The 20107-nt window shown below is 43.0% G+C and overlaps 1 protein-coding gene and 3 non-coding genes across 4 annotated transcripts; 3 read left to right on the top strand and 1 right to left on the bottom strand.

Annotated features, from left to right (window-relative positions):
* Positions 1 to 74: 74 nt before the first annotated feature.
* fhdc1 (FH2 domain containing 1) lies at positions 75 to 19848 on the bottom strand. Its single transcript, XM_019862384.1, has 13 exons — positions 18814 to 19848; positions 11662 to 12205; positions 10195 to 10256; positions 8671 to 8773; positions 8506 to 8591; positions 7978 to 8078; positions 5958 to 6028; positions 5773 to 5880; positions 5279 to 5349; positions 4701 to 4818; positions 4425 to 4589; positions 2461 to 4350; positions 75 to 2383 (listed from the first exon to the last, which is right to left on the bottom strand). Exons 2-12 carry the CDS (start codon positions 12037 to 12039, stop codon positions 2485 to 2487), a joined length of 3129 nt encoding a protein of 1042 aa, XP_019717943.1. The 5' UTR covers positions 12040 to 12205; positions 18814 to 19848; the 3' UTR covers positions 75 to 2383; positions 2461 to 2484.
* Positions 6667 to 6737, top strand: trnag-gcc (transfer RNA glycine (anticodon GCC)). The gene has a single exon. It is a non-coding gene; the product is annotated as a tRNA-Gly (tRNA).
* trnag-gcc (transfer RNA glycine (anticodon GCC)) lies at positions 6887 to 6957 on the top strand. The gene has a single exon. It is a non-coding gene; the product is annotated as a tRNA-Gly (tRNA).
* trnag-gcc (transfer RNA glycine (anticodon GCC)) lies at positions 7333 to 7403 on the top strand. The gene has a single exon. It is a non-coding gene; the product is annotated as a tRNA-Gly (tRNA).
* Positions 19849 to 20107: the final 259 nt, after the last annotated feature.

Consider the following 20107-nt stretch of genomic DNA (forward strand, 5'->3'; position numbering starts at 1 on the left):
AGCTTGATTTGCATGACAGTCAAACATTCGCATACTCACGCACATACATACGCACGCACACAAGAGTCTTCAAGTGCTGTGTATAAAGCTTTAATGGTCAGAAAAATACGATGTCTTTATAGTATGTACAGAGAGCAGCTGGATGGATGGATCAATTTTGATATGCAAGTATGGAGCTACACAAGGCTTTAAGGCAACAGGTTGTTCTATTTGTTTGTGTGTGTGTGTGTGTGTGTGTGTGTGGTTGCCATGGAGACAATGGCACAATGCACTTCACGAGGCCTATGTCGATAATAAGACAAGCTTGACAAAATGATAACAGCGGAAAAGGCAACAAGACCAAACCACGCAAGGCCCAAATCGAGAAGCATTAAAAACATGAAAAGAGGCAATATTTGATGAGAAAAGTTCAAACATTACAGTCAAAAATATAAGGCAGCGCTAAACGAGAATAAAGTTGTCATGTTGGCAGAAAAAGGTTGTGGTTTTACATAAGTAGTCAAAATATTATCAGGCTAAAGTAGTAACATTCCGAGTTTAAAAAAAAGCTGTAATTTTACAGGAATGAGGTCAAAATACAAAAAAAATTGAATTTGTAAATTTGTGTGAATTTTCAGAATTTCTTTGAAGGAAAATGTGGGATTTTGTGACAGTAAAGTCAAATTAAATGAGAAAGTCATAATTTACAATAGTTAATAATTTAACAATAAAAACAGTACAATACTTGGTTTAAAAAAGTTGAATCAAGTCAGAATTTCACAAGAACAAAAGTTGCGATATTATAAGAATGAAGGTGTAAAAGAAATGTGATGTTGGGCCACAATATTCCCAGAAAAAATTGTGTCATTTTATGATAATAACATTGTCACGTTCAAGAATAAATTAGCAGAATAAATTGACTACAAATAAGGCTTGATTTTACCAGGAAAAAATGATGGTCCATTTTTTTTTCCAAAACTGGTCATTTAAATGTTGAATTTTACAAGAATATAGTCGCGCAATAACGTTATTTTTCTTTGTTTTCAATGAGAACAATGTCATTATCAAGAATAAATTAGGATGATAAAGGTACATCAATTAACAACAAAAAATCTAAATTTCACAAAAGAAAAAAAAGCATAAAGCTTTGATCAATGTTGTAATTTGAATTGAAAGGGTTTGAAGAATAAGGTCGGCAAATTTAATTTTTTTTTTTTTTTACAGCAGATTTACCATGAATAACACAAGAAACAATTTGTTCCAAAAACTGGTCATTTTATAAGATTAGTAGTCATTTATGAACATAGGGTATTTAGTCTTAATTTTGGAAAAAAAAGAATATTCTACTTTGAATAAATTGTGATTATTTGCATTACAGAATTAAAACTAGATCTTTGGTAAAAGACAAGAATAAATTGGGTCAGACTAGTGATTGACATTCACTCTCTAAATTTACAACTTCATTCTCGTAACAGTACAATTTTTTTTCCTCTGGGAAAAAAAACCCCAACTCAGATGAGGCCCCAACATTCATTTATCCAAAATCTAAACTTTATAACATAGCGTTCATTATGGACGCATGTACATTTGCTTGGAATAATATCAACATCATCGACACTGGCCACTTTGCTGCGCCTTTCAGAAATTGGTGTACCTAATCTTTTAACCAGCCGAGTTAACGCTACACACAGTAACAGTTGTTACTATTAAATGAGCAGGTGCTACATTCACAGTCAAATCGCCCATCTCGCGCAAATAATACAAAATAATAACATGAATAACGAACCCCCCCCCATCACATCATGGAGTCTTAAATGCTTGGTTAGCATTAGCGTCATAGCATGCCATGCTTCCCCATGACGGTACGGAGGCGTTCTCGAAACACGACCAACAGGCACAACTCATAGCGAACGTTTCATAACAGGTTACGGTTTTGTCTACGTATTCTAGCTGAGCTACACTGTAACGTGAAAGCAGTTGTTCACGTAATGATCACGTCATGCGGCGTGTTAGCTGTGTTCTGCAAAACATTAAAAAAAAAAAAAAAATTGGAGACATACACGTACAACAATACAGGTGCATCTCTGCCACAGGAACTCATCAGAATTATTTTTTCTGATAGAAATCGTCACTATTGTAGCCGAGTGAATGGAAAAATTGAGAACATAATGGGCTAACTCCATTATGGAGAGGAGCGTGGTCTCAGGTTTCATACTCGCATTGTACCAACGGGATTTTAGAGTATGTTACAATGAGAGGTGCAATGATTAATCTGAAACTAACTATCAAATTAATCGATAACACTGGCCGACTGCCACCCCCCCCCCCCAATAATAATTCTTTTTTTTTAACGGCAAAGATATTCAAATAAGTTATTGGTGATTTTGGGGATCTGAGTCCGAAAATGACCGATCCTTTATTTAACCTTGGTGAGTTCCTGCGGTGAAAATGTTGATGTAGTCAGTGTCCCATTCTCGAGAAAGAACATCATTGGTTGATTGCGGTTCACTTCCAGCTGGGCTTGCCACTCGCGCTGGGTGTCCCCACATCCCGAGCCTGGGCAGGCGGCGTCCGGCTCCGGTAGGTGCTGCGACTGCTCGCTTTGACGCTCTGCACCCGCCGCACGGTCGTCCGCTCCTCTCCACCAGAAACCGAAGACGTTAATCTAGTCTGCTTGACGGACGCATGTCGACTGAGGCTGGTGGGAATGTGAGACACCATGGACAGGGCGAGCGGTTCCTTCTTGGTCCGGGAAGACGACGCCACCGTGTTCCGGGCGAAGCTCGGGACATCAGGGGAGCTCTTGGTGCCCGGCGCCTGCGAGCTGCCGCTTTCCGACAGCGAACTGCTCGAGACTTGCGTCTGTCCCAGGGCCCTCATGGTCGAGCGGCACATTTTCTCCTCGGGCGCCAGTTTGGGGAGGTTCCTCAAGGGTTTGGCGCTTGGTTTATTGACAGAAGTCTTCTTCAAGTTACTGGAATCAAATGGGCATCTTGATGCACTAGTTGGGAGGCCACCGCCTCCTCTCTGGGCTTTGGAGTCGTCGGGAGGTAGACTGGAGTGTCGCTGAGGTCTGGGGTTTGTCTCGCGTTGTCCTTTTGGTGGGGTGCTTTGTTCGCGGAGGGGCCGATCAAGGATTGTCTCTGCTTTCTTTTTGCTATCTGTCCTATTTAGCCGGCTAATAGGCACCACTTTCCGCATGCTCTGGCTCTCCCTGCAGGTTACTTTCCGCACTTCACCAATGCTGCCGCTGGGAGCGACTTCACCGCTGCCACTGTTGGTGCTCCCGTTGGGATCATCACTGTCCACGCTGCCGCTTTCGCACCCCGCCTTGCTTTTGGTGCGTACTGGTTTCCTGCTGCTTCTCAAATTCTCTTTCACTATGGCGGTGTTGAAGCTTTCCGTTCCCCACTCTGGCGGTGTCGAAGAGGCGGCATCCATCATTCTGGGTACTGGCGACTCTCCTGGCGGGAGCTCTATAGGGCTCTCCCTGTCCTTGTCAAGCGTTCCAGTGTGAGGTCCCTCTTTCGAAAAGGATGAGCTGTCTGCTTCGGAAACGTCCAGGGTGACTGAGCAGTCCGCTTCGGTAGAGTCTGGTATGTAAAATGCAGGCTTCCTATTGGACAACGGGGTGTCTGAGGGCAGCGGGGTGTCACAGGTTGTCGAGGAAATTGAACTAGTCTCGTCCTCTTGCATCAAAGAATTGATTGCTACTCCTGGAACCGTATCCAGAGTCCCGGAAGGGGGTCGCCTGTCTTGTTCCAGATCCATCACCTGGACGTCGCCCTGGTTGACAAATTTTGGACTCTGGAGGTGAAACACTTGCAGACCAGGAACCAAAGTATGTTTCTCTACGTTTACATTCATATGGCCGTCAAATGATTGAGGCGCAGTTGTGCAGCCACTGGTGTTGTTGTATCGGTCCTCATCGGCTTTCAGACCCACCGAGGAAAACCGAGCAAGAGGGCTGATGGGCTCGGTGTCAGCGTGAGGAGATGTCAGGTCTCGGTTGTCCATCCAAGGGGCGGTTTTGCGCTGGAGTGCACGGCCTGACCGTGGCAGGCTGTTGAACTTGTCCCCGAAAAGCTCCAGGTAGCTGCGGAGTTCCCGGTCTGCGATGGATGTCAGAGTGTAGCGGTGGCGGCGGGCACTGGATGAGCGTCCCGATGGGCTGTGAGGGCTCTTGGACCTCCCCTGAAAGAAGTCCAGGAGGCTTTCCTTGGTAAGGGTCTCCACGTCGTTCTCACTGCTGCTGCGAGCGAACGCGCTACCGCCGCCGCCATCTTCGACCGACCACGCCAATCGTTTTTCTTCCAGCTCCCTCAGGCGACGCTGCCTCGCCACCTCCTTCAGCTCACGCTCAGCGTTGTCCTGCGGGGAAAACCCCCCGCCCCAAAAATGGAAAATGAGTTTCTGAAACGAATCGTGGATGTTCAAAGCCGGACCTTGACAGCTTTCTTGAACTTGACGCAGAAGTCATTGAAGATGCGGAATCCTTCATCCAGCTTGAAAGCATCCTTGTCCTCACAGAAGAAGTCCACCAGCGCGTTGCCTTCTTTGCGAAGCTCCAGGCGACGACGCTTCAGATCTGCAAGCGTCTTCCCGGAACTCTGAAAACATTTGGAATATCAATCAGGCGGCACGAATCCAACGACGCATTCTTCCGCTTCATTTCCGCATGGTACCACATTTCTTGGCGATTGATTGATCGACTGAGAGACCTGCAGGAAAGGCTCCAGCTGCCGCAGTAACTCGGGGTCTCCCTGCACCTTCTCGCCGAGGGTTTGGATGCGGACGTACAAGGATGAGAACTCCAGCTCCATGTTCTCAACGGAGATCCTATGCAAGGAGGTAGGGCAAAAAAAAAATCATTAAACGCACGGTTTTACCGTTCACTCGACATTACATACACATGATCGCACATTGTACGACATGTAATATATATGTCAATAATGACTGACGTTTCTAGTTATGTATTATGTTTTAATTGAATGATTTTTACGTATTTACTTACCGGTAATTCTGTTGCACCTTCACCACAAAATGTTTTACACATTTAATGTACCGGTGATATGTTTTACATGTTTACCATTTAAACATAATGAGTTTTACACTGAAAGGAGTCATAACTTTTCCGTTTTAAATTGACCTGTTCGACTTGCAGAAACTTTTCAAATGTAATGTTTAACATTTTTATTACATGTACTGTACTGTAATTTTAAGTTTTGATAGAATTAAGTTTACTTCGATGTACATTTTTACATTTTTACTCAAGACATTCTTCTTTTTTTAACGTTACCTTGCTGCACTCTGGATGTGGATCAGTTTTTCCGGAAATTTTAAGAGCACCTCGTCTTTTTTCTGGGCCTCCTACGAGAAGAAGCATGTTTGTTAACGCGACGTTTTGAGCATGGGGCATGATGGCTGGTGCTCCAGCCTGATAGTGCAGACGGCATTTGTCAAATATAATTTTGAAACGGATTTAAATGTAAGAAAACAGAATACGTCGTTGATCTCTAAAATATTAATTAAAAAAATCTGAAATTAAAAAGGCATAAATTATTACAGAAGGTAAGAATTCATTAAAAACATAAATATTTCTGAGTCCGGCTGTAAAAAGCAGTTTGTAAAACAGTAAAAGTGATGAATAAAAATGAAAAGATGATGAAGCACAAAACACAAAATATGAAGTTAAAACGGAAATGACCGCAATTAAAAATCCTATAAACAAATCAACATATTCAATCGAATCTATTTTTGTTTGCACAAACGGCTAAAAACATTTTTGGCTACCATTGCGACAAAGTGCAGCAGGTTCATCCCCGGCTTGTTGGCTTTGGTGTCGGCCAATGAGAGCAGTGACGACAATTTGAAGCCCACGGCGTTGCCCGCGTAGCCACCCTGAGCAAACGTAAACCAACAGGACAACATTGAATCGTTTTTAGCGCATCACACTGCGTTGCGTGGCTTTCACGTACCGCGTTCAAAATATTTCCTGCCTGCAGCACCAGATGCAAAATGGCGTGAAGTTCCTCGCAGCCCATTAACTCTGTGGAATCAAATCAGGATGTCAGGACACACGCTCAATGTACACTAAGTGTACATAGAGGTTGAAAACCGCAACTCTTTGCGCATTGGTTGTTCATTTGTAAAATTCTTGCGGGCCAATGTCGAAGCAGCTGTCTCATTCATCATCTCTGAAAGATCATGTACTGCATTCTCCTCTCCTTGTTTGATGTCTTTGGACTACTGAAATGCAAACTCACACAAGCATTGATTGTTCAGTGGATGAGTTTTTGCTGGCCATGTGAGAGGCCTGGGTTCGATTCCCAGACAATGCAACTCTTTGTTACCAAAATGGACACACCAGAGTCTCATCTGGAGTCATGGTGTGTTTTGGTTTTGGATCATGATCTCAATCGATAGTTAACACCAAGTGTCTTCTTAATGCGAATCTTAACTTCCCTTGCTTGATGTCTTCGGATGACTGAAAAAAATTATCTAGACTGTGTTAATTAAGCAATGCATCTCTTTGTTTCCAAGATGGACGCACCAGAGGCTCATGGTGTCTGTTATGGATCATGAACTCAACAGATAATTTACGCCCAGTGTATTCTTCCTGCTCGTTTCTTGTCTTGGTTGATGTCTTGGGACTACTGGAAAAATGATCGATGAAATGTCTATCGAGCATTGGTTGTTCAGTAGTAGAATTCTCGCCTGCCATGCGAGAGGCCTGGGTTCAATTCCCGGCCAATGCAGCTCTTTGTGAACAACATGGACTCATCTGGAGTCATGGTGTATTTTGGGTATGTCTCAATGTTGAGGACGGCAAGTCCATCATCGCAGTTTCTCTTGGTCGATATCATCGGACAACTCAAAGAGTTATCTATAGGCCATCATCAACCAAGCATTGGTTGTTCAGTGGTAGAATTCTTGCTTGCCATGCGAGAGGCCCGGGTTCGATTCCCGGCCAATGCAACTCTTTGCCCACAAGATGGGCTCATCCAGAATCAGTGTTTCATTAGGTTTTGTCTCAGTGATGAGTTCGCCCCAAGTCCATCATTGCAGATGTTTTCTGCCTTGGTCAATGTCCTCGGACAACTGAAATAGTTATCAACGAGATATCAATCAAGCACTGGTTGTTCATTGGTAAAATTCTCGCTTGACATGCGAGAGGCCTGGGTTCGATTCCCGGCTAATACAACTCTTTGTTAACAAGATAGGCTCATCTGGAATCAGCTTTTCGTTAGGTTTTGTCTCAGTGTTGAGTTCACCCCAAGTCCATCATTGCACCAAGTTGTTGGTTTGTTGTCCTCAGACAACTGAAAGAGTTATTTAGAGAGTGTCAATCAAGCATTGGTTGTTCAGTGGTAGAATTCTCGCTTGCCATGCGAGAGGCCCGGGTTCGATTCCCGGCCAATGCAGCTCTTTGTTTCCAAGATGGACACACCAGAGTCTCTTGGTGTCTGATTGTTATGTATCATCAACTCAACAGATAGTTTTCGGCCAGTGTATTCTTCCTGCTCATCTTTGCCTTGGTTGATATCTTGGGACTACTGGAAAAAAGATCGATGAAATGTCTATCGAGCATTGGTTGTTCAGTAGTAGAATTCTCGCTTCCCACGCAAGAGAACAGGGTTTGATTCCCGGTGAGCTCTCACAAAGTTAAATTATGTTTCGTTTTCGCAATGTTTCATCTCCAAGTATTGTTTTTACCAAGTATTCTGCCGCTACATCTCATCATTCATTCGTTCATGAAAAATGCAGAAATGGTGCACTGATCAAAATACAGCAGTGTCATCAAATATCAGGTTGAAGCGTACTTGCAAGCAGACACAACATATACACACATACACACACACACACACACACACACACACAAAAGCAGACACAACATATACACACACACACACACACACACACACACACACACACACACACACACACACACACACACACACACACACACGCAGGCACTGGCGTGTGCATCATGGTTACCTCGAATGGCAACTCGTACCACATCAATGTCGTGACTCATGAGCACGCAGGAAGGAGCAAACTCTTCACCGAGCACCATGGCCTCGATGCGCACCTCCAACCTGACACGAAACAAAAAATGGTCTCATGACACTTCATTTGGTTTAAATGCCGTCGTCATGCCGATATCACAATCACGGATTGACGTTTGGAGAATAACTCGGGAAACAGTATCGCGATACCTCCCAACAATAAGATCACAGCTCTCATGATACACTGCGGTAACGATTGATGTTGATAGAGTTCGACAGCTGATATGTTGTGATAATGATATCTTGCTTTGTTGATACACTGCGATCAATCAATATCGATTCATCGTGATAGTGATACACTGTGATACACTGATGAAATCTGAATGTGATCCAACTCAAGTTTATTGGTGGGACACAATAAGAACTTTTATGACTCCTGAGAGGAAACCTTGAACAAATTGCAGTAATCCACCCTGATGGAAAAAAAAAAACAAACAAACAAAAAAAAACGACTCACCTCGGCACCTGGATGAGCAGGAACATAAAAGAGTCCACCAGCGTCAGCTTGTCCGGGTTGCCTCGGAACGCCTGCAGCTTCTTCATCTGCGGAAGGGGAAAGGGGAAGTTTTTTTGTTTGTTTTGTTGTCGTCAGCCTGACACGACGACATGCTCCGGCAAGGACCTCGTCCGCGTCGGGCAGCAGCTTGAGCAGGTCTTTGAGGGGCTGGGCTCCGTACGTCCCGCCGTGTCCTTGCCTTATGTCCTCCACAATGCAACGGTTGGACCTAAAAGGGAGGAAGGTGGCGCACAGGTGTGCCGTTTGGAATAAGTTCACAAAAGGCGTTTTGTTTACATAGGCCGGGTTGTAAAGAACGTTTAACAACACACAGGAAGCTCTGCAGACATCATTGAGGGATTCACTTTGGTTCATTAAGGTGCATATTATCTTGACAACAAAGTCCTATTTCTTTTGACACAAAAAAAAAAATGCTGTAAGCTTGTGAAAAAAAAAACCTCAGAAAACATTTTATTATTTTTATATTATGGACAAATATAAATAATCTAAAACCTGATTGCAATTCACTGCTGTCGTAGTCATATGTTTTGTTTTGGGGTTTTTTGTTTTTGCTTCTGGCAAGGAGTCCAACTCGGATCTCAACATCTCTAGTGTTTTTATTTTATTTTTATCTTGGTGTCGCTGCTATCAAACCTTGTTCCGTCCAACTACAATTTTCAATAAATATCCATCAGAATACAAATAACTCGCGATGGGTGAGTACCGAGGCCGGGTATCGGGCACTCGTGGCTGCTGCCGATACCAGCCATCAATACTTAAGGGAAAAAAAAAACATCTGACAAGTAAGCACTCCTCTGCAGTAGTTAGCGCGATATTGCAGTTTGAGACATTGGTGAATTATGTACATAAGAAAGAAAGGTCTTTGTTAACATGTTTATGTCATTGAGTTAAATTAAATTGTAGATATCAAAAGTTCCAGAGATATCGGGACTCATCAGTTGGAATGAATATTGGTAATGGTATCGGTCTGGAAAAAAGTGGTATCCAACATCCCTAGAAATAAACACACTGGTAAAAAATGAAACTCCCCAGATGCAAAGAAAAGCTGCTTCGGCATGAAAGCGTACACAGCTGAGAAAGACCCCCCCCCCCAAAAAAGGGTAATTTTTTTTCAAGAGAAAAAAGTTGTCGCTGAAAAAAACAGCCGTCTTGATACGAATGATGTCTTTTCAAGGGAAGAAATGTGGAAGAAATGTAGATTTTCAACCATAGAAAATGTTCTAATCTTACGAAAATTACGTTGTATCTGTTTTACAAAAAAAGAGAAAAAAAATACAGTGATAAGAACCATTTTTCTTTTAAATTGATCTTGAGTGACGCAAACAGTGATAAATGTCTCACTAGAAATTACGCGCTCCAAATTTCTCTGCCAATGATGTGTGCATCCACGCTGGATTAACATTCCATTCGACCGAGCTGCTGTCGCTTCTCAATGTTATGCGTGAGACATTTTGCTCTTACGTAATCTGATTTTCTAATCTAATCAAGGACAAACAACAGAAATGTGACAAAGCTCATTAACAAACACATATTCAGACCCTAATCCGCCTAAGGAAAAAAAAAGTATGAGGGCTTTAAAACAGTTTTACGCTTGTTTAAACTCGAAAAACAACAGGAGCCTGGACTTACTTTTTGAACTGCTTGAGGAAAATGCCAACGTTCATTCCCCTCTTGGAGTCCAGGATGCTGATCTGCAAGCAGACATAAGAGGGCGACATGTCAAAGACCAAGCAGGAAGCGTGTGTGTTCGTGCGTGCATGTGTGTGAATTTGAATGTATGAGCGTGTGATAAGATAAGATAAGATAAGATATCCTTTATTTGTCCCACACTGGGGAAATTTACAGCCTTCAGCAGCAAGATTGAGGGTAGAAAGAAGAGAAAAGAAAACACAGTTCAATTAAGTGCAATATAAATATAAATATGGATAAGGTCAATAAGTTCAATTAAGTGCAATATAAATACAATAGTCACAGTATCTGATCTGGTTGATCCCGATAAATTGGCTGCTTAAAAAATTTAATTTGGGTCAAAAACGGTTGGGCGCCCCTGGTTTAGGCAGTCGGTAATTTTTTAACATATACCTGCGAACTGCGCAGGTTGTACATTTTCTAAATAATGACTAACAACTAACCTACAATCTTTGACCGCCAGCCTTTTACCTGCAGTATCAAATGACAGGTCGGGTTACAATACGTATTTTCACAGTGCGAGTCATGATGCAACGCGTCTGCTTTACGAAAGGAAAAAAACTCCAAGTAACTTGGCACCGTTACCTAACCAGCCCCTTGAGGCAAATTAAGTCGTAGTACAAATAGCAGCAGCATGGTGCTTGTTGACACTTTTGGAACCGTCCCCGCTTCTCTTGCACACACACGCAGAAATGCCATCCTATCATTGGGTGATCCACGCGTGAATCATAACAAGAACCGCAGCACATTGTTGAAGGTCTCTAAACACACTTTGAAATAATATACATTTAAAAACATTTAATAGATTGAGCGTGAGCAAGGACAACGGATAAGACCAAAATATTGTTGTGTTCGTGCTACCAACCGATCCCTCTATGTATCTACAGTAGGGAAATCCTGTTTTTTTTCTCCAAATATACAAACTTATCATCTGACGATATACATCATGTCCAAGGATGGAGGCGTAAAACGGAGGATGGGAGAGGAATGAGAAATTCAATAATGTCTTTCTCATCTCTTCAGCAAAAATTAGGCTCACCTTGAGCTTCACTCTACTTTCACGTTTACCGTGTTAATAAAGAACAGTGTGCCCTCATCTAGGGGCCGAAAGTGGAATTTCATCCTAAACCAAAAACTGAGTTATTATTGGACAAAATAATAACAAGTGAGAGAAAGAGCGGAACTGGGAACCCACAATGGAGGGGGGTTTAGTGGATTCCCAAATTGAGGATTATTAACGCTTTATTTGATTTTAGTCCCCATTTCTCAGTCATCAAGACAATTATGAAGCACAGAGCTGTGATTGTTCGATGTTACTGCTTCCATTTTTCAAGTAGACATCGCTCAAACTGCAAGTCAGTCAGTGGATGCTACACCAGGTATGCCAATCAAGATGTCAAGACTCACCTCTTCCTTGCTGCTCTCCTTGAACGATCGGGATCGGGAGACCCCGGCAGCTGTCCCAGAAGCGGACGGCGGTCCCCGGCCGCCCGTCCCCGCCTCCTCCTGCTGGCCGAACAGTTCCTCCACGGAGCGCACATCGATCTGGTACTGCTGCCGCCGCGCCGACAGCGTCCAGATGTTGGGTCTCTCATGGACTTTCTCCTCGGGGATGGGCTTCCAGAAGAAGCTGCGCACCCGACGCTTCTTCCTGCCGGGGTGGGCCACCGCGAGGGATGGAGGAGGCGGGGGAGGGGGCGGTAAAGGGGGCGGAGGCGGCGTGACGGACAGGGAGGACGCGCCCGAGGCGGCTGGTCCGCTGCTCTGGGGCTCACTGGCCAGCATGGCTGGGAGCGCTTGTTAGCATATGAGCGCTAATGCTAACTACTTTCACACTGAAGACTTTTCAGTCCCTCGGCGGGACGGGGCTGCGTCCTTTCGTTCTGTTTGGCTCCATCGCACTAAGGGGGACCACCGGCAGGAAGGGGAGGGTGGTGGCCATCGGGCTGCGCTGCACAAAGTGGGTTAAAAAAAAAAAAAACGGAAAAATTGAGGAATATATTTTTCATTGAAGTGAACTTATGTATCGTAAAAATAGGAATATTTGACTTGACAAGATATCATTTGAGGCCGATGCAGTGTCCGAGATTTTGACAGAATGACATTCCAATAAGCAATTTATCAGCTGAATAAAAGTCAATTTTCAGCGTGCTGGGGTGACAACAACAAGGAAGGGGTAAAATGGATTAGGAGGTGGAAGTCAGGCGTGTTGTCTCCGACAATCAGCAAGAATCTGAGGAAGGAGGGGCGCGGATCAAAGAGGTCCAAAGGAGTTCAAAACTAGGGACATATTCAGATCTTTTTTTTTCCAGTTTCTGAAGAGCTTTGAAGTCTGGCGTTCTTACACATGCTTGCATGCGGTACGGTATGAAGCGCTGTAACACTAATTTGACATTAAGGTTCATGGTCAGTCATGTCGAGGCAGGGTTAGAGTTTCAAACAGGAGATGGGGTTTCGAATTTGCGTTTGAAGACAGGGGTAGGTTTTTTATGTTGGATTTTAGGCCAGGGTTACTGTTTCTAAGTAGGTTTAAAACCTAACCTGGGTTAGGTTTGAAATTGGGGTTTCAAATCAGGGTTAAGCTTTCAAAGTAGAGCTTCAAGCTCGGGTTCAGCTTTTTGATTTAGAGTTTCAAACCAGGGTTAGGGTTTTAAGCCAAGGTTTGAAGTGAGGATTCAAGATTGGGTTTCAAGACATGGTTAAGGTTTCAAAAGTAGGCTTTTATGTGAGGGTTAGGAATTTAAAGTGGGGTTTTAGATAGGGTTAGTATGTTGGATAGGCCTTTACAGTCAAGGTTATCGATGCTAGCCTGGGTTAGGGTTTCAAATTAGGTTTGAACCCTAGGCTAATGTTTCAAAGTTGGACTTTAAGTCACGCTTAAGGATTCAGCCTGGGCTAGGGTTTCAAATTAGGGCTTCAGGCTTAAATACAAACTATCAAAACAACATCAAATTGCCCCACGGGGATAAATAAAGTTTTCTGAATCTGAATCTGAAAGACAATCCTTGGTAAAAACGATGATGCGTTCATGGCAGTGTGAAGAAAAAAAGTGCCGGGAAGTACTCGAGTGTCACAACACACCTGACACTCCCAACAGTCTGGTCACATGATACCTCTGTTGCCATTTTCAAGGTAACCGAACAATGCTAACAATGCGCCGTGGACGGACAGACTCAAATGGAGCGTTTCAATATTTTTTTTCCTCTCCTCAAAGAAAACATTAAGTTGTTCGTGTCAAACGTGAATGTCACCACAAGCGTCAACATCATGCCTCGTTAGCAGCTCCACACTCGGGTCCATGATTAATTGATCAAGCTCATGTCTAATTCACCAGAACAAACTCTGACCTCGCTGAGTCAGAGGCTAACGTTAGCTTGTGGCTAATGAAGTCCAAAAAGTAATGCTCATGTGTTTTCATTCAAATGGAACACTGTAGCTGAATGCTAAATGATTGTGAACGCTCGTCTCTCAGCATGGGCACAAAGCTCGCTCCTCACAGGGAGCAATACCAGCACTAGCAATTGTATCAATGGCGTGTAGCATCCATGATTGACATTGGCGAAAAGGTAGCTGTCAGGAACATGACACTCGCCCTGCCGACAAGGCAAGGAAGCCCAGGGAAGTTTCCAGAGTTCTTGCATGAAAACAATGCACGGGTCGTGTGAGGTCTGGTGGCGAGGCTCTACCTGCTCCCGACCCCTCAGGGTGTTCCCGCTCAACGCCACGCCCGATATTATGTCACGCGACACTGACAGATGACGGCGCAGCTCTTTGGCCCCAGCCCGAACCTCCCCGTAACTGATTCTAGTTTCACCAACGTACAAAAAATTGGGCGGACGTCTTTTATAAAGGGATGCATGAAAAAATCTCATGGGCTCATTCCACAAAATGAACAGGAAGTCGGCCATTTTGGTTTGAGGCAGCCATTTCTTACTCCATAGAGGCCCATGGAAAGTTTTTAAAAATTGGCCTCTGACACGAGTTTCACCAAATGACAGAAAATTGGGTGGATATGACGATCATAAAACGGTACAGTATACCAAAAAGTCGGCCATTTTGGTTTGAAGCAGGCATTCCTTACTCCCTAGCTCCCGTTGGAAAGTTAGAAAAAACAAACAAACACTAGTTTCAACAATTAACACAACTTTGTCATCGTCAAATATAAATTCACATTGAATTCATAGTTTTGCGGCTCATTTTGAACAATCAAATCAAAGCAATGGCGACTGGCTCTTTTCCCTACAACTACAAAGTCCCAAAACCAATGGGGAATTAGTCCCGTTTTGTGTTACATAGGAGGGTCAATGTGCCTTTCATAATCCCCCTCAGTCACTAACTTCCAATTTCCTGAGGGGGGGCCCCCCGCCGGCTGGAGGTCTTTCAGCGACGCTGCGGGGGCAAAGGGGCGCCTTGCAATGGGACGTAACGGGACAATCCTCTCCCGTCTCGGTCGCCGTGGGAACGCTTGTTAGCGGAGAGCTGTCGAACATTTTGTTTTTCATCCCGCTGACCACCGTGGACGGGATGATGGATGCCGAGATACTGACTGGACACTTGATTGGCCACACGGACGCTTATGTAAGACTCATAAGAACCACGGAAAACAAAGAGCAGTATTAATACAGGAATCCTGGATTAAGAGATTACAGTATCTGAGAGTTAAGAACCAGACAGGCGTAATTTATTCAAGTTAGGGTTTCAAACTAGGATTCTCGTTGAAAAGAAGAGTTAGGGTCTTGGGTGAGGGGTTCAAGCCAAGGTTAAGCTTTCAGACAATTTCAACTGGTCTTGGTGTTGCATTCATTGCGCACTGAATCAATCTTGAAGACGGTCAGTCGTGTTTTCATCCATCCGTCCGTTTTCTGAACGTCTTATCCCCACCATTGAATTCACCTCAGTTTGGTCTCTAATGAGATGCTCCGCTGGCCCACAAATCATCAATGTGACTAAAAATAGAAGAAGGCGGTTCCTTCTATCACCCCATTAAAGCGACATGCAAAAAAAAAAAAAAAAAAAAATCAATATTTTGTATTTTTTTATTCAACTTCAACCAGATGGGTGAACAAGTAAGTGAAAGGAAGCAGACCCAAAAAAAAAAAAAAAATACTAATTTGTGGTCTGAAAATTGTTATTTCTTGTCTTTACAGCCATCGTTGGCTCCGCCCCTGCTTCCAAGTCTCTCTCATAAGTTTGACTTGTTTTTATCTATTTATTTATTCTTAAGTCCAAAGGCTGACTCGAACAAAACAAAGTGACTAGCAATACATAACAAATTACATTTTGGAGGCAACTTGTCCAACGCTGACCGCAAATGATTCACACTCTCAAAATCTCCCGTTAAGAAACTGGACAAAAATCATCACGACGGCGGATCAAAACCAAAGGGCGACTCTCGTCCCGTTTTGTTCTTTTGTTGCGGACAAGTTACAGCTGATGTTTCTGGCCTGCAGCACGCGGCCGACTCCCCGTGTGTTACCTGAGCGATTTGATCCGCTAGCTAACCAAACTAAAAAGGCAAATGTGTCACTGAGATCTCAGGCTAGTTTGTTTGAGCCCAGCTTTAAACTGACACTTCCGCAGGTGCCATTATTTAAAGGTGGAGCAGGCGCTGGCGTCGTTATGGAGACGGGATCAAGCAAAGGGGGCAGAGGGAATGCAAACATGTTTGTGTGCCAGCCGCCCCAACCCCTCAGGGCACCGAGACACTCACTTGAGCATAGGAAACATAAATCACCTCGACAAAAACGTAGCGTCACAGTGAGATTCTGTGCTAAATCTGTTGATTGGACATGATTTGGAAAGAAGCACACCTGTCTTATATATGGTCAAAAAGTAGAGTGATTTTTTTTGGGGGGGGGGGGTTGATAAATTGGGGACAATTTCAAGGAAGGCTTTTTGTGTCATGTATAAAGAAATGTATTCAAGTATTGGAACACAATTTTGCTATCTTTAATTTTAAACTGTCGGAAGAAAAAAAACCTGCAGTGCATCCATCCTGAATTTTCACAACACCCAAGTATTATATTAGTCAAGGTCAGTTTAGTGTGAATCTTGTATGCAAGTAAAACGGGTGAAGAGATGAATTAAAAAAAAAAAAAAACAATCGATGCTGAACTTTTGTGTCTTGGTCAAAAAAAAAGCGGAAGCATCACATCTTATTTGATGAGATGCTCATGTTGTTTTTGTTGTGACTTTTGGCTTTTCAAAATCCTTTAATTTGAGCAAATAAGAGTATCAGTGGAGGTTTTCGCAGGCTTTTTTTGGGATGTGACTTTATGTAGAGCACTTTGTATGCAGCTTTGGTTGTTTGTAATGTATAAATAAAGTTGAGTTGAGTTTGTATCGTCAAATCAATATATCTGCTTCTAAATATAAATCATATCTGCTTCTTTACGATTGTATTAAATGTTGTTCCTGTCACATTGCGAGGTGGTGGTGGATCCCAAAAAGCAGGCAAGAGGGAGGAGCAGGGTGAACTTGACAAATTGTATTAAAACATAGAGAAAACTAAATCCTAAACAAAGTATCAAACAAAAACCATGACCGAAACATGACTGAGAACAACCATGACAGAAGCAAACAAACAGCCACAATAACCCGACACTGAGTGGTCGTGCCGGGAGTCCTTTTATACGACCGGTACTAATCACATAACGACCAACGGGTGTGCAGCTGCAGGGAGAACCCTACAGTGTCACCTGTTGGTCACAAACAGAATCATGACAGTTCCAATTTTACAGATATTCAAGTGACAAGCTTTGACGGAGGTCTTCTTGTTTAACCCATTTTTGAATGTTTGTTTTTAGCTTTCACTCAGCGACTTTTAAATATTTTATTGTCGCTGGGTTTTAGGTGGGACACGTGGGCAGTTCAATTTTAAAGTTTTTGTCCACAGTCTCCCTGTAAAAATTGGTGGGACTGATTTCAAGGCTAAATTAAAAAAAAAAAACAATCAAACTGTTATTTGGGTAGGAATTTTTTTTTTTTTTTTAGATTGCCTCAAAATTTGGTCAATTATAAAATATCTGCCTGAAAACTATAAAGAATCATTTTAAAATCGATCGAAAATACTGATTCACGCTTAAGCCTTGGCGGAAGTCTTCATGTTCAACCCACTTTTTTTTAGCTTTCCCCTGAGCAACTTGGCAAAAAATTCTCATCGCCAGCTTTTGGCCAGCAAAGCGTGGGGACAAGTGGGCTGTTTGATTTTAAACCGTTAATCCCAACAGAATCACATTGGTAAAACTAATTTCCAGGCGATAAAGAACACTCGAGCGGACCCTGCGTTGGCAGCGACCATTCAGGCGGCTGCCCCGGTCTCACACAAATAAATCAAGGCCCCACCCCCACCACCCTCAAACCTTCCTCGGTAAGATGACGTCAGAAGTTTTCCATGCGAGTCTCAGCCTCCACAGCAACCACCCAACCTCCACCCTTCCAACCCCCGCCCAAGTGACCCGACCTGGGGAGGGTTTTTTTTCCCTTCTTCCACTGGGGTATTGTTCGGCACACTTGAATGGATTGGCCTCTAACTCATCTCAGCAGGCAACATAGTGTACAAAAGCCAAGTAAAGGCTGCCTCGCAAACTGGCGCAGTTGTAAAAGCTTTTAAAAGGTCGTGTCGAGCTCTCAGACCACAAGTTAGCTAATTGTGAAAAAATACAAAATTAATTCAGGGTTTTTTTGTTAAACCAATTAATTACATGAACCAGGAAGTTAATATCTGAGCCCAAATAGGGCTAACATTTTTTTTCCATGTCCAAACTATTGCGAGTAAATAATTTTGTAGGGATCATTTTCATAAATTACATGTTAATTACAACTAGTCAATATAACTAACAATAATAAGTTGCTCCACATAAAAAAAAAACTGTTGAAAATTATAATGGGGGGGTTGATATCAGTGAGTTGGCCTTTGTGTTTATGTTGACAATTTTGGCATATCATTTATATGATACAAAATTGCAGACATTGATATGGAATATTATCGTATCCTGTTAGAGTAATACAGCTGCTATTGTAGTGCCATGGATTCATTATGAGCAAAACGAACAACCGCATCATTTACAATTTGTGATGCTCCACACATAAAAGTACAAAAAGCTACAAATTTGTAACCCTCAAAAAAAGCTTCATCAAACTTGTGAATTTGCATTTTGTTGAAAAAACTCCAGGGACACAACCACAACAAATGGGCCAAATCTCCAATAGTTAACAGTAACTTACTTTATTACTTTATTGGAGTAATACAGATGACTTTGTGTCTATTAAATGTCAATGGGTGCAACAGATTCGGAACCGCAAAGTACAATAAACTATATTAATGATGTCATTGTGGACCTCCACTGCATTGCAGAACCACCTCACGGTGACCTTAGTGAGTTGACTCCGCAGGTCCACACAGGCAGCGGTGACTGACGCACACGTTTGGCCCCAAAAGGCACACTTTGAACCGGCTTGGGAACACCACAAGACCCTGGTAGTAACCTGTCCACCCACAGTCGGTTCCCACAATCGCACAATCAAAGACAACCACCGATGAAACGAGGCCTCACTTACCGGGTAAGGATGGTTCGGTTCGGTCGGGAGACGTTTAAAAAAAAACGCGCCGACGTCGTTGGACTCGCGGCTGGTGGCCGAGGAGACTTGCGAAGGGAGGTGGAGACAAACTGTCTGCCCCCGCAGAGACGCTGAGTGTGCGGGGGAGAGGGACCGTTCCACGAAGCTCAGCCAGCCAGCCCGCCAGCCAGCTGCAGCTTGTGGACGCACTGAGTGCGTGCTCTTGAGCGAACGCGACGTCAGGTGGAGGGGGCGCGTTCACGAGGACACAGCTCACGTGGTGGCGTGTAGAGAATGAGCGGGAAAACAAAAAATACAGTTCTAGCAAAGAAAATGTTAGCTCGATAAGACGATACCACTTACAATAAAACTTCCAACAAATGGGAGAATTGCTATTTCCCAGGAATAAGGTGGGGTCATTTGAAAATGTGAACGCTGACCTATTTTTACAGAAATAAAATGTTGCATGTAGAAATCTGATTTGCAAATATAAAGACACATCATTAACATGATCAGTGTCTTCATATAAATAAATACAATTAATTGCTAATTGTTAGATACATACAGCACAAACTGGTAGCCCTTCACATTCATCAGTTCCAAAAGGGTTGGTGAACATAAAAGTTTTCGTAGCTACCATGAGAGGTAATATATAAAAGGATATCACTATTTAGACACATTCCTAGCAGCCTTTGGGTGGATAGTAGGTGGCATCAAGATGGAAAAATGGACAGCAAAAGTTAGCTGGCAGTAAATATCTTTCCCAATCATGATCGGTCATATGATGTACTGTATCATAAATAGCACGCAAAGTCTAGCTAGCTCAAACTACCTTTGTATTACCACTGTACCAACCAATATTGGTATTTAGTCCCAACAGCAGCACAGTAGCGTTGCTTCAAAACCTTACAGATAAGCTACTGCTGTCCCATGGAAAATAAACCCCAAAGTGAAAAGTGTTGGCAGCCAACTGTTTTCTGACACAAAACATAATAAACATTTGAATTTCAATGTCTGTTTAAAAACAATAAAATCATGAAAAGAAAGACGTTTATTTTCTCAACTTTTTTTATACTGTGCACATGGCATTCAAAATCATTTTAAACCCAACACGTTTTTCCAAGTTTTTTTCCCCTCATACAAAGATACACTTTCACATGCTAGCACTTAGCATATCAATCAATGGAAGTCTTCAGGGAAAATGTACTCATCCAGGACTACAGGGCATAAACTAGGCAAAATTGCAAAGATATAAACCTTTTTTCAGATATCATAGTTGGAGTGTCAAACCAGA

The sequence above is a fragment of the Hippocampus comes genome, unplaced genomic scaffold (genome assembly GCF_001891065.2).
Source record: "Hippocampus comes isolate QL1 unplaced genomic scaffold, H_comes_QL1_v1.1 scaffold7, whole genome shotgun sequence".
Taxonomy (NCBI): Eukaryota; Metazoa; Chordata; class Actinopteri; order Syngnathiformes; family Syngnathidae; genus Hippocampus; species Hippocampus comes.

Bases quoted from the DNA above. Each gene is read 5' to 3' on its own strand.
- fhdc1 (XM_019862384.1), bottom strand. From the start codon at position 12,039: ATGCTGGCCAGTGAGCCCCAGAGCAGCGGACCAGCCGCCTCGGGCGCG. The intron at 8,592-8,670 runs GTCCTTGCCGGA...CCCCTTCCGCAG, and splicing joins TGCTGCCCGACGCGGACGAG to ATGAAGAAGCTGCAGGCGTT. The intron at 4,351-4,424 runs GTCCGGCTTTGA...TTTTCCCCGCAG, and splicing joins AGTTCAAGAAAGCTGTCAAG to GACAACGCTGAGCGTGAGCT.